Source organism: Dermacentor albipictus, chromosome 1 (assembly GCF_038994185.2).
Source record: "Dermacentor albipictus isolate Rhodes 1998 colony chromosome 1, USDA_Dalb.pri_finalv2, whole genome shotgun sequence".
Classification (NCBI taxonomy): domain Eukaryota; kingdom Metazoa; phylum Arthropoda; class Arachnida; order Ixodida; family Ixodidae; genus Dermacentor; species Dermacentor albipictus.
In genome coordinates, this window is record NC_091821.1 from 258667296 (window position 1) to 258682423 (window position 15128).

Sequence of the window (15128 nt, forward strand, 5' to 3'; positions counted from 1 at the left end):
ATTTGACGAAGGTTAGGGCTTTTGGAGGTAAGCGAACAAATACTGTGGTGCAGAGGGTGTTCGTTGTTCGGAGCAAACGTCTGAAAAAAGAGAACACCCGAGGCACAGCGTACGGGTGCCACAATCGGTGAGGGCAGAATGCGTCGTGAGAAAGTCGAGGCCGAATATTAGGTCATGAGGGCAACTGGTCAGCATGGTGAACAGGACTGGAACTTGGCGGCCAGCAATTCCTATGCGAGTAGTGCACATATCCCTGACAGCAACAGTGGCACCATTGGCGACACATACGGCTCGAGTGATGGCAGGTGTAAGAACTTTTTTGAGCCGACGACATAGGTTAGCGCTCATTATGGACACTTGGGCTCCAGTATCAATGAATGCCATCAACGGAACACCATCTACGTCTACTTCAATTAGGTTCGTGTTGGTGAAGAGCGTTAACAGAGGATTTGGACAAGACAAACATGATGCAGCACTACCTCCAAGAGCTGCGTGGCCTAGTTTTCCAGCCGGGAGGGTCCATAATTGGTTGGCAACGAATCGCAGGGTGGCTGGGGTGACGAAACCAACGGCGCCGAGGTGACGGCGAGTTAGCAGGACGACTGACATCAACGGATACGTCGGAGGTAGGAGGCATACGGTGAGGCGAGTAACGGCGCTGGTCAGCGTATGGGTGAGAAGACGGGGAAAAGGAGCTGGAATATGCCGACGTCCAGGAGGTGCAGCAGTGGCGAGCGACGTGGCCAACGCGGAGGCAATGGAAGCAAATGGGCTTGTCGTCCGGAGTTCTCCACTCGGTAGGGTTATGGTATCTGGAAGGGGAATACAGATTGCTGTGAGGCGTAGCAGTCGGCACTGGTCGTGCGTATTGGTCGGGAGACGGAGCAGGCAGCAGGAAAACCTAGGTTTGCAAATTCTTGCTGCACAGCTGCCTGAATGAAAGTGATCGCTGAGGCTGGTTGGTGAATGGTGGGATTAAGGGTGCATTGATGGAACGGTGCAGGACTTGTGGCCTTGAGCTCGCGGCAAACAATACGTGTGACATGCTCAGTTAAAGGTGGTGAAGTGGTAAGGTCGACGCAAGACGATGTCGCAGCCGTGTTGGGGAGCCGGGAGAACTGTGGAATGACACAGCGGCTTTTTCGCAATCTTAAACTGGCGGCATTCCTTGACAATGACGTTGATGGCGGACACATTGTTGAAGACCAACAAATTGAATGCGTCGTCCACGATGCCTTTGAGTTTGTGGCCGACTTTGTCAACCTCGGCCATTTTCTCATCAACTTTCCAGCAAAGAGCGAGTACGCCTTGTATGTACAAGACATACGATTCAGTGGAAGACTGAACTTGGGTAGCAAGCTCTTTTCTAGCAGCCAGCTGCCGACCGGTGGGATTTCGAAAGAGGTCGCTGAGCTTCTCTATGAAAGCATCCCAGCTAGAGATCTCGTCCTCATGTGTCCAGAACCAGACATGAGGAGTTCCGCCCAAGTAGAATAGGACATTCGCTAGCATAATGTTAGGGTCCTAGCGGTTGTTTTGGCTAACGCACTCATACAGGCTGAGCCAGTCTTCGACGTCAACATTATCTTGACCGGAGGATATGCCAGGATCGCGGGGATTGGTCACTGTAACATACGTTGTTGTCAGGGTCGCAGGAGTAGGAGGAGACGAGGTGTTGTCACCGGGAGCCATGGCGGAAAGCAGGATGGTGTGGCCGCTGTGAAGCTCCGTGGCGAGGACGGGGAACGGCACCCTCCACCGAAACGTTACGCAAATGAAGGATGAAAACTGGAGATCATTTACAAAACATATTTACAAGGGATAATGCAGCGCTGGCCAGTTCAGCAGATAGCTCAAGAGCCAGAGAGCGTAGTTCCTCCTTTTTTCTCGAGTTATGGCACCCACGCGCCTTGTTTCAACAATCAAATACCACACGTGTGTAGCAATATTACACAGAAATGATCCGCATTTGATGTGCACCCACCACATAAGAAACTTGCTTGTCAGATTCGTGAACTCGACAAGCGAACATGTGAAGGAAGGAATGCAACCCAAAAACTACTGCTTGCATGTCACTGCATTCTCTGCAGCTAAAAACAGGAGTAAAAGAAGGCATTATGATGGAACTGATAAATGTAACTCAATGACATGATGAATATGCATACATGCACAGAAAAATAAAAAAAAAGTTTATGTGGGTTTGTTTCAACTTTCGATATCTGTCAATTGCTGATGTCCACTTCTTTGGTTGTTTACCCAAATATGTTGCAGTTGCAGAACTCTACCACGGGACAGCAGCCATAACTTTGAAGGTCGCAGGTGTAGAGTGGAGATGTTTCTCGGAAATGAAATACTAGTAGGGGGGTGCGAAATCTGAATAATGTATATAATAATGTCCTATTCGATTTTCCATTGGCAGTTTTCGGTTGGTGTCAATAGTTACCATTCGCACACCCCTACAATATAGATAGCATTGTACACGTGGTTAGACTGTTTTATTGGTATAGAAATTAGGCTCACCTCCAGCGCATGCATGTGCCATGCTGTCACGGGTACATCCGCTAGATAGCCCGCAAGCATGGTATTAGAGGTCTCGTCATTCGAGTTTCAGAGCCGCAGTACAGGGAAATGGTAAAACAAGCGGTAGCACAGAACATTCGCTTTAGGAAATGTGCATGCACTCACCGCTGCTAGCACTCATTGCGCAAGGGTTATGATCACGAGTATCGCAAGCGCTCGCACACAGGCGTTTTCGTTGCTTTCGCGAAGGGCAGTTTCTCTACCTCCCCATGACACAGGCGTCCAATGGCAAGTCCTCACACTGGCCTTTGGAATAAAATCACACGCTCTACACAAGCAGGAACTGCAGAAATGAATTATTTGCTAAAAGTACTTAGCATAAATTGTGCAAGTCTGCATAGCGTAAATTGGGCACAAGTTGTCTGTCTTTCTTGCGCTGTACGTGCTTTTCCTCCTTTCTTTTTCTGTTGAATTTGGAGACTTTCGAGCACATGTGCACTGTTGCACATGCAATAATGGAAGGGCTTCGAAAAAAAGAAATGGCGGAAAACTCTGCTCGATTGGCCACCATGCACTGCAACAAGCGGATGGCAATCGCTGCAGTAATTTTCGAGGGTACGATGATTACTCGAAAAAGAAAGTGGTAATGGGGGGGTTCGAGCATTATGCGAGAGCAATGATTACGCGAGTAAATGGAATATATCTTTTTATGAGAAGACCACCTACTGGAACTCACGTGTTTCGAAACCTCACTGGGCATCGGAACACGTGACATTCGGTTGGTTGCGCGACATGGAATGCTGCAGGTCACGCAGCCATCTGCACTTTTCGCTGCAGTTGTGGAAACAAAGGCTCGCTCATTGTTTGCTGTTTATCATGTTGTTCAGCTGGTGTCATGTAAAAATAGAATAAGGCAAACACAGTACTCTACTAAACACATTGCACCTCACCTCGTGGGGAAAACAAGTTTACAGATACAGTCATACGAGCCTGGGAACTAGGAGGAGGCAAGGGCAAGTTCTGTGTGCACTTCAAGAATGCTTCCACAGTCAAATTTGAACAAAATTAAGCTTGGTTGCAGGCACGTGGGCTTGGAGGAATGTAGGGAAGACGCGGCGTCTAGACTGAGCCAAACACTTAAATCTTGAGAAAGGATCCATCCACGTTTTGCCTGCTTTGCAATGTTTAGTGGCGCCACATTTGACTAATGTTGGAACCGATGTGAAAGAGCTTCATGTTTTTTTGTACAGACTGCACAACCACCAGCAAAAAAAAAAAGCCTGTGAAATTTATTATTTATTGGTAATCTTTTGTTTTAAGCACTGCTTAGTAATACTAGTGAGTGCTAGTAATTACAAGACATTGTGTGACACTACTAATGTGCAGCACTCATTGTGAACTAGCCTGTACACGAAAAAGAATGTCAATTTGCATGGACCTGGCCAGCAGAAAAATTCATTAAAATTCATTGCTCCCATGTAGATTCCTTAAACAACATAAGACAGTTTTCTCTTAATAGAATTGCAGAGAAAGGCTTGCTGCTTGATAACAGAAAATTGCAGTTTCAGTTTGCATAGCTTTGCCTCTTCTTCGGTAATGCGTGACCAAGTATATCCATAATTTGCCACCTTGAAGTAGTAACTCATGAGCTGTTCATCAGAACACAAAACAACTTTGCATTGATAAGTGTACTGTAATATTTGCCAACAAAAATTCACCTTTTCCCTCTTTTATGCCGTAATTGGGTGCACAAACAGCACCAGAAGCACTGCCCACGTGATGCTTCCCGCCTTGTTCGGTTAATTTGTCTACAGGTTGGCTGTCTGCATAGCCTCTTATCTTGTGAAGCTCATCTTTGGGCTACCTGCTGTAGGCACACACTGATAGATCAGATGCCTCGTAGATCTTTTTGGTGAGCTGCTCTACATCAAGACCGCATTAAGAATAATGTGTTGAGCACTTCTGGTGCTCTTTGTGGGCCCTGTTTCAAAATTCTGCGAAAAACGGGGATATTTTGTTAATGAATATGTAAAGTACAGGAGCGTTTTTAAAATCTTATCAATTGCTATAACCTCTTCGGCACCCTGCCGCTGCATTACTGCCATTAGAACATGGGCCCTAATACGAGTAACTGAAAATAAGTTAATTAGCAAACGGACTGCAAACGCTACTTACCCACCTGGTGTTCTTCCCCACCTTGCATTAGTTAAATCCTATCTCTTTCAAAATCCAGTTTTAATATCATAGATCACCCAGTATAGTTTTGACTGGCATTGTTCCAGGAGGCATCCTGAGAGGTGGTTTGTTGATTTAATGAGACTTCTGGACCATACATATTTGGGTTCATTCAAAGTGCATTTGAGAGCATCCTAATACTGTCCACTACATGGAAGGCAGTGTTGCAATGTCTGGTGGGCTTTCTTTTCAGCACAGGAAAAATAACTACTGTAAAACCTAATTAATTCGGAACATCGGATAATTTGGACTTGTCCTGTGGTCCTGGCAGGCTTATGCATTATTTAATGCAGTCACTCACGTTAATTCGGACAGATTTGGCCACAGATCGGTTAATTCAGACAAATCTCTGAGCTCTGCGAGCATGGAGTGCCGCAAATGTGCGACGCAAAAGAGCAAAAGCGGCATTCAACCAAAATGAAGCGGTAGAGTCCGCATTGCCATAGTCATCAGCACAAATCATATGTGAATGACAGTAACTCCAGAACTTTCCATGCCTTTGTGCATTTAAAGCCTTTATTCTTGCGTTTGCCGCCGTGCATAACACCCAGTTGGCCGCATGCCTTCATAACTGTAGTCGAAATTCGTGATCGCATTGGTAGTGACCGCAGTTTCATCCGCAGCGGTTATGGCAAACAGTAGTTTAATTTTTACCTCGTGCAAAGCTGTTGGGGATGAAGAGCACTGGCTATATTGCCATGGATGAAGATCTGCTGGCGAAAAATTAATCTGCATGTGCGCACAGTAATGAAAAGTGCATCTTTGAAGAGAATGTGCACCGCGGGCTTGCCGCGAGAGAATTCGCGGGGCCTTCACTGCTGCAAGTGCTAATCAGTCACGAGATGACAAGCATTTCTGCTTCGCCACTGCTTTTGTGCAAAATAGAAACAAGATTTGCTGATTCATTCAGTAAATGAAGGCATGTTGGCATAGTGATCCTTTGTTTATTGTTTTCTTGATACCCTCGATAATTCTATATTTGGTTTATTCGGACATTTCTTTAGTCCCGGGAAGTCCTATTTAACGGCTCTTCACTGTAGCACCAAAGGCAGTGTGACGCAAACAAGTGGATGTTGTTAATGAGAATTGGAATTTTCTTGCATAAATAAGAGCACAAAAATCAATATGTAGAAAGTTATTTCAGTGGAATTCAATAAAAAGGGGCCAGTTTGCAGGGTAACCTGTGTAAAAAATATGCAGGTTTTGTGACAGTAGCTTTTGTCTGATTGCAGCTTGACCAAGCCATACAGTGCAGCCAAGCTATGCCAGTGCTTACAAGCGGCGCTGACCCTTGAAGGCAAGTGCTTGCTGTGGTTATTGCAGCTACAAGCGTTCTCGTCACTCCTACTGACTTCATGCAGTTCACACTGTTGAATTTGTATTTGAGGAATGTGTGCAATGTTAAAAAAATATCAAGTGCAAAAATAAACATAACATATTGGCCTATGTGCTGCAAGTGCATTTGCTTGGACAGTAAATCTGTGCAATGAGAAACTCTCCTTGTAGTGCTTAACAATACTGCACTACTGTAAAACCTCGCTACTATAACGAAGTTGAAAGGGGAGCCAGAACTACATCGTCAAATCAATTACTTGGTTATATCAATCACTGCATGTACTGCAAACGAATCCATTAGGTCATTTTATGGGGAACTTTCCTTACTTCGTTGTAACCATTATTTTGTTATATCCCATTTTGTTGTAGTGAAGTTCGGCTGTATACTAGAAATTATTCATTGGTCAGCTGTGGTAATGGATGAGTCTACACTCAGTCTTTATTCTGGTAGTCATAAAAGAATTTTCAGCTACTGCACAAATGTTGTACACTGCCTTATTAAAACTCTTCCCTTACCAGGCAGTAGGCAATTGATCAGCTTGACCTACCGATTTTTAACCCATTGTTAAACATTCCTATTAGAACTCTTCCGACATTGCGAGCAGCAATGCCATGCACCATATGAAATGGAGACTGCATCTTTACTTTTGGGGAAATTTGGCAATAATTGGTACATTGGGGACACGCTCGATAGAAGGTATTATAAAAGCTCCTCCAGTGCTCCTCACACTTCCTAAACAATGCAAAATGTGTGCGTTTGTCTACTCAGCTAAGTACATAATTTTTGAACAACAGCATCAGACAGGACGCAGGAGCTTCTGTTGATTTGTCTAGCTTTGCATTCTTACTACACTTGCACTGATTTAACACTTTTCATGCAAAAATGTTTCTTACAAGAAAAGCACTGAAATATTCCAAATTTTCTTGTGACTGATTTATTGTGAACAGCTTTCATTGTTGTAGTAGTATCGGCAGTTCATTTGTTATTTACTGTCGTCCGTTATTGTAAATTTTAGAGCGTGAGCGTCGGCGTCAGCGTAACCAAGCGAACGAGCACAACAGTGAAGAATGAAAGCACAAATGCGGAGCGGGATATCAAAGGCGCGAGTTGCAAACGGCCCCTTCAGTAATGTGCACGCAAGAAACTGGTGTCATGTGGACCCACCCGACCACTCGATGCGTACTTGTATATCGGCTCAGCCAGACGGCTCGTTTCGTACTATCATCTGCTCGCATCTGCTCTCGCTCGCACTTGTTTAGTTAGCATGGTTTCATTTCGTTCATGCTTGTTTCAATTTTCATGGTTTGAGATTGTTTTTTACAATGATGAGTCTAAACCAAGACATCCTGATGGAAAGGTTTTTGGAGACAGTGCACAATATCAAATTCTGTACAATGAGATGGACCCTGAATACAAGGACACGGAGGCAATGCAGCAGCAGAAGAAAGTACACCAACATATTATAATCAGTGGTAACAACATCATCTTCATATTACTCGCATTAAGGACGAAGAATATAAACACAGCACCGGCCTGTCAGCAGAGGAAGGAAAAAGCACTCGAAATCTCGCACCTACAGAGGGGAGGCAAGATTTTTATGTGGTCACGTGACTGCCACAGTGGCTCGCCACCAGTTGGCACGGCAGCTCTGCTGCAGCATCGTTTTAAAGCCGACAGTGCGCCGTGCGCATTTTACTGCTAGTGTTTATGGGGCTTTCTACGGCGGCGATCACTCCGAGATAGTGCCAAAGTAGCATGTGTCGTCTGTTCACCGAAGACTCCATCAATAAGGCATGCGGTGAGTGCGTTAGAACGAAGTGCTGCATGAGCGGAGGTCCGTCTGTGGCAGCTGCTCTGAATCACGCCCACGCCTCACCGACGTGCTACCTCTCGTGATCTCCTAATTAGCGAGGTAGTTGCGCCACACTTCGCTCGTTTGCAACATGCCACATGAGACATATTGTTCCATGCCAGCCAGTGTATCACGAAATGAAAATGAGTATAGAGCTGCACTCAAATTTCACATTAGGGAGTATCGTAATCGTCGGTGAATTTTTTTCTTTTCTGTTGCAGGTAGTTATGGCCACAGAAGCAGTCTATACGACACTTGACATTTCTTGAAACAAAAGCCAAGCCTGCTATTATCTTCTTTTAGCCCAAGCATTTCTGCAAATGCCATTTTAAGGTTTCGCATGTGACCAAAACAAATCCGGCTGCAAAACCACCACACACCACATCCGCACTACGTGGAAAAAGTGGTGCAGCGGTGGGCAAAACTTATTGTTCTGTGCGCCAATAGTCCTTGCTTGAGGCTGCTGTTCTGAGTGCACCTTCACCGGTCTTGTTCGGTCTGCTCGCTGCCATGGTCAAAGGAGCATGAGTGGTGATGATACTTTCGGTTGGCCTGATGGTGGCGTTATGGTCAGTCTCCCGCACCACATGGACTATGTAGCACCAGCTGGGAGGAGTGTATGAATCATTCAGGTCATTTTGTTACCACGCAGCCCATCCTCTACATCTATGTCATGCACGTTGCACAGCAGCTGGTTTGGACTGGTTTGACCTTGCAGAATATTGTAAATGTATTGTTAGATACAGACCATTAACTAGCATCGGTCAAGGTCTCTGAACGCAACCACTCGCAGCCGCATTCCAATTATGGTGTGCAGGTGTGCATCGACGATGCTACCAGACTCGTCAAACAAGTTGGCTATCCCACCCTCGTGTGCTGCATGTGGAGCTTTTGTACCCCCCCCCCCCTTCCCCCCCATGTGATGCTTCCCAAAAGTGCTACTGGAGGCCGGCACGGGTCAAGGTAGTTGACCCTTGTCCCAAGAAAATCTGCTTTGCAGCACTGAAGGTCAATATAGCTCATGGAGTTCATTATAGTTCAATATAGCTCATCAGCAAAAGACAGGACTAAGCGAGAAATTGTGGAAGCTTTTTTTATCAAAAGATGGGCGGACAGCTGCGTCAGCAAGCCATCCATATTTTTGAATGACGATGAGATTGAGTTTCTTGAAGGTTTTGTTTAGGTCTAAAAAGTTTCACCCCCTTTTAAAGTTTTTTTTTTCTTTTCTTTCTTTCTTTCTTTTTTGTTACAGCAGTTTGCTCAAACCAAGTGTGTGGATACCTTGTTCTGTGCGCCATGTTTCTTGTTGCCATTATCATATTATCTTGTGCATAGTGACTTCGCCTTAGGCCGAAGCATTGAGATACGTGGCGATAGTAGACTGTCTGATGAGCATATCTTGTTCTTACTGTTTCTATGGATTTAGTAAAGTGTTCTTAAACTTTCGCGGTATCTTCTTTTTGGTTCATCATGTGTGACCATATAGTATGTGCTAACTGCGATGCTACATGGCAAGTCTTCTTGCACATAAATAGGCACGTTTCGTTGCAAATAAAACCAGTTAGTCAGCACTTGGGGTTTATGTTTCTCTGTCTCTGTCCCAGTCGCGCTGCACCTTTTGAATAGTCATGAACAAACTTGCCCAAATCAAAGCTTTGCTGCAACATAGGTGTGGGACTTGTTTATCGCATAGGTGTAGGTCTGGCCTAATCAACTGGCATGTTAAGGCTGCAGTACACAAAGATATCGATTGAAAGGAGCAGAGATAACACATTTCCCTCAGTAGAATGAGTTGTTGAAAGCGTTGGTCATAAAGCAATGCTGCTTTTGCTTGCCACTTACCTATTGTTTAGGGCATATCTGCGATATTGTTATGTAAGTTTGCAACATTTATATTTATCTAAATATCAATTAAAATATCTTACAAGGCAGATATGTATGGCATTTGGCTTTATTGAATGCTTATTTTTATTTCAAGCTATAATGCGACGTGCACGACATGTTGCTGGTAATGAGCTTCCTCTAATATTGGTATAGTTTGTATTCCCTGTATGTTTATGCTGCAGTGAATGACCAGTCCAGCTTACTGTTTGTGAATAAAGGACTTCCTTATTTTTGCATCTATGCAGGTCGCTCAAATCACCTCGAGTTTTCGTGCCTGAAACCAGCCTAAAAGCTGTTGGTCACAACAGGAGGGAGACAAGCTTAATGGCTGGAACACTGTGCCAATTATTTCAAGTTTTCTGTGAAATGCCATTTCTGTAGAAAGTTGTGCTGCACCTGTCTCAAAGCAGCATATAAATGAAAGCCTCATTTTGTTCATGCTGCCAAACTGCTAAAGCTGAAGCCTGAACCTAAATTGCACTATCATCATCATCATCCTAGAGGTGAACTGTGTGCAGCGCCCATAGCCACAGATATAAGCTATGGCATCGCTCCTTGCACTTCTCTGGCGGAGGTCGCAATGTACTGCCACTCTGCAATATTATTGTTTGTGCTATTTGTGCTGAAGTTCTATATTCCTTGAACTAGCGGAGCTTGCTCAAAGAGGCTTTGGAATCAAAAAGATGCCTGTGATAATGTCTGATTGCACAATGTTTAGAATAGTCATTGATGATGCCATTTCAGAAATAATATGCTTATAACTAAACCAGTGGCATATAACTTGCTATTAACGGGCGCCGTCTCGGAAGTAAAGAACCCTCTGGACGTCTTCACTGTAACTTCGCTTTAGTCACACATGGCCTAATTATACGGCATGGTCGTCCTCACATTCCCTTGTTCAGCAATTTTTTTTCTTGCAAAAGAAATATGCATGTTTGCCATGCTTCAAGCAATTCAAATTAGTAGAAGTGCCTTTATGCTGTGATATACATACAGTTGGTTCCACTATGGATGTTTACTTATATTTATGGAGTATTTCACAACTTGGTTGTTCGGGCTTGTTTTTATGGCATTTTAAAGATTTTTAGTGCTATTATGCGAAAGGATGTCCAGGACAGAGCATTGTCCTGCCCATCCTTTTTTCTTTTTTCATGAAGTTCTGCTTAAAATCACTTTCACTTAATGTTGAAACCATATGTTGTGTGGATGTACATTCAGCCCTGTGCCAAAAGTGCTTATCGCTGTGCCAGATTAGCTTCTTGCCTGCGCCAAGAAGTGAAATGGCTGTTCCACCACTGGAAGCTCGTGATCCTTGGCTGTACCATCATTGTGCAGTGTTTCATCTTTTATTGAAATTTTGGTTAAGAGGACCAGGAAATATCTTCCGGCTCAGGTTTGTTCTGTGAATTTGTCAAAAAGTATTGAGCATTTTACGCTTAACATGATATCTTATTTTCATTAAACCACCTGTGGCTGTTACTCTGCCAGTGTTCTATCACTGATCTTGTGGGCTTGACAATTTTTACTCGGTTATCGCCGACAAAGGCAGCTGAACAAGAGTGACTTGCTCATGGTGCAGCAACTTTTTCCAGGCTGCTATTATTTTGACAGCAAGAACACTGCCACAGACATTGTCATAATATATGGCAACTTTTCTTATGCAGGAGGACGTACATGTAATGGTGCTGTTTTAGTAGTGCATAAGGAACAATAAAGTTTAAGGTATAAGTATAAGGAACAGTAAAGAGAAATAAGGTTAAATGAGGTTGCTAGATTGTCTTTGAAATACCATATTTATTTATTTAGAACTATTCTCATCAGAAATGCACAGTCATTATTGGGCCCATAGTTGCAGTGGTCCATCTTTACAGACTTAATTATGTATGAATACCTGTATCGGTGACAGTGAAAAAAAAAAAATGCCACATCACAACTGTAGAGCTTCCTACAAAAATTGCTAGAGGGAACTCGGGCACTAGTGTGCATGGGAGCTGCAAGTGTGGTGGTTAGACCTCACGTGAATGATGGTCAGTAATACAAGGATTTGCTAAACTTTGTCCTTATGGCTTCAAATGACTTCATGACGTTAAAAGCTGGTCATCTTGAAAAAAATGATTACGGCATAAATGCAACATTTTGTGATGATTATGTACATGTGCAGAGACTTATTGCCTTGCTGTGTTTAGAAAACTTGCATTGGTTGGGAATTTAGAAAGATACAGTAATAACACTACACAATCATCTGAAGCCACAGGCACGAAGATTAGGCAAATCAATGCGGTGCCTGTGTAGTATCTGTAATTCATGTATCTGGAATGAGGCAAAGAATGATTCTCATTATTACACTAAGTTTGTCCTTTTCAAAGGCACTGTTTACTCCATTGAAACATTGTGTATTGTTGAGTTATCTAGTCGTAAACTTGTAATTTGGGATGTGGATTCGTGTGCCTGCATGTTACCAGGCATTGCGGAACTTAATGGTATCTATGTAGACTTGCTCAGTGCATTAAGTAAACTGAAAAAAGTCGGGCATTCTAAATCTGCCAATAAATACAGCAGCTAAACAAGACATCCCACTTCATGATTAGCATACACTGAATTCAGGGACACAGTGGAAATTTGTTTAACAATAAAATTTCAAACAGCGTTAGACGACATGACCAGAAAGAGGAGGAGACAAATGCGCCGTGTTTGTCTCCTCCTCTTTCTGGTCCTGTCGTCTAGCGCTGTTTGAATTTTATTTTTACCATGGAACACCAACTCGCCCAATCCGCTGCCCTTCTGCTATTTGTTTAACAACCTGGTCAACAGAACTTGTACCTGACAGCCCACCAGCATCGCTTCCTTCCGACTCCCAAGCTTTCCAGCATTCACTTGACTCCCAACATTCACCAACTTTTGCGGTTGTGCCTTGTAGTAAGGATAATAGGCATAAGATTTTCAGGGAGGCCAAGTTACAGCCGAATGTGGCAGATGACTTTACACTAAACAGGGCTATATACATTTACTAGTATCTGAGGGGGGGGGGAAATTAATAAAACAAACAAACATTGTAGAGCATTATACATATTTTCCCGGTGTCCTGAGAGAAACCCGCCGCGGTTGCTCAGTGGCTATGGTGTTAGGCTGCTGAGCACGAGGTCGCGAGATCAAATCCCGGCCACGGCGGCCGCATTTCAATGGGTGCGAAATGCGAAAACACCCGTGTACTTAGATTTAGGGGCACGTTAAAGAACCCCAGGTGGTCGAAATTTCCTGAGTCCTCCACTACGGCGTGCCTCATAATCAGAAAGTGGTTTTGGCACGTAAAACCCCACAATAAGAAGTAGTCCTGAGAGAACTAAATGTGATACAGAGTTCAAATATTTACATGTTAGAATTTGTGGTTAGTTTAGGTGACCATTGTAAATGTTATTGCAGCTGGGTGTTCAGATTGTAGAGCTGCAGCACGGCCCATCGTTCCGCATCATGTGAGAAATCGCCGATTTTAGCAGCTTGTATTGGGGACGAGTTCACCCCTGGAAAACCTGGCGCCACTGTCAGCATGACGTGGCATGAGAGATCATGAGTCCTGGGCGGGTTGTGTATTAATCCGGCGAAGAGTTCCTGCTTTACCCCACGCATTAGGAACCAAATTTTCTTTTAAGGCATATCCGGGTCAGCGTGGCGGAACAGGCGTGTCATCTACTCGGTGAAGATCGCAATGTTCTCGTTGGGTAGTTGTACTCGGGCGTCTAGTATAGCTTCGGCCCTTGCACACGACGCTCATAAAGAGGTCCGCAGGAAGCCGCTACGGAATAGGTCCCATGGGTCGACTCCCGGTTCTCATACCACGTCCTGGCGGCGTCTTCTGAGGCGGAGTATACATGCCACAGCTTGTCGTCGGAGTCCCAGTTGTTTAAAGTCGCGATTCGTTCGTAGGTCTCCAGCCAGGTTTCTTGGTCTCCAGACGATGATCCATGAAAGGTTGGTGGGACCCGATGTTGTTGCAGCAGAATGGGGGACGCTGGGTCAGCCATTGGGGTTGTTGACTTCAGCTTGATCCTTCTGCGCACCATTAGCAGCGGATATCGAAGCGACCTCCCATAAACGAGCTCGGCTGGGCTGAACCCTGTGGCTTCATGTGGCACCAACTTTGCACTTTGCTCGTAACACAAAGCCCGCTGTACCCTTTTCAGCACGGAGTGCCAGGCTTCTACACTGTTGCTCTGTGGATGCTGCACTGAACTGTGGATGATGCAAATGCCGCGCCTTTCTAGGAAGGTGCTAGTAAGGGCGCTGGTGAATACGCTGCCCTGCTCGCTTTGCATGCAGCTCAGATGGGAAACCTAATCGCGAGAACACCGAGAGTAAAGCTTCAACTACCTCAACTGAATTGATTTCTCTTAGGGGAACAGCCTCCGGAAACTTAGTTGTGGGGCATATCATTGTCAAAATGTATTTGTACCATGAACTAGGCACGGGGAGGGGTCCCACCACATCAACAACTAAGCGTTTGAAGGGTTCCGTGGTTACAGGAACAAATTTCATAGGAGCTTTCCTCGTTTCGTGTGGCTTTCCCACTTTCTGACAAGCCTCGCATGTCTGGACATATCTTCTACATCTTTGAAGCATCGCGGCGGATAAAATTCTCATAGTAACCTGTCTTTAGTCTACTTGCCTAAATGACTCGCCCAGCTTTTGCCATGGCACAGGTTGAGGATTGGAGCTCGGTATTTTTAGGGAACAACGGGCTGGTCATAATGTACTCGCTTCGTGTTTTTGTACTGTCGGTACAAAATGCCACCGAGGCGTTGAAAAGTGATGTTCTTTCTGGCTATAACCCGCGTTTCATCTTCGCCGCGATCTCCCGAGCTTTTGAACGCGCGAGAGCTTGGACTGTATGGTCGTGAAAACTCGGGCCCTTCTTCAACAGCATTTCTGAACAATTTGAAAATAAGTAGGGATAATGTTTGGACAGATTTTGCGATACTGCGGCTTCTGTGAGCAATAGTCCCAACAGCCCCTCAATCCTCACTCTGGCTGCCGGATCCACACTGCATGCTGGATCCACGCACATTCGCCGGTGAAATCCTCATTTCACATACACTGGATGGACAGTGTCCATTGTCGCCGCTTAGTCCCTAAGTACCTTACATGGCCTTCCATTCACTACAAGGTCGCGAAGGTAGGGTTCCAAGAGCATGATGTTATTGTCGTCGCCATTCACAAAAGAGAAAACAATTCTTGGCTTCCGACAGCTGATCTCAAGGTGTCCAGGCTCCTGGCAACGGAAACAGACGACCAATTTTGTAGGCTCCA

The 15128-nt window shown here is 44.7% G+C and overlaps 1 protein-coding gene across 1 annotated transcript in view; it reads left to right on the top strand.

Moving 5' to 3' along the window:
• Positions 1-11306, top strand: part of LOC139054362 (uncharacterized) — a 135494-nt gene extending 124188 nt beyond the window's left edge. Inside the window, exons 12-13 of the mRNA XM_070531245.1 lie at positions 5988-6052; positions 10073-11306. Coding sequence (XP_070387346.1) covers positions 5988-6052; positions 10073-10116 — 109 coding nt within the window. The 3' untranslated portion in view covers positions 10117-11306. The remainder of the gene's footprint in view (positions 1-5987; positions 6053-10072) is intronic.
• The last annotated feature ends 3822 nt before the right edge of the window (positions 11307-15128 follow it).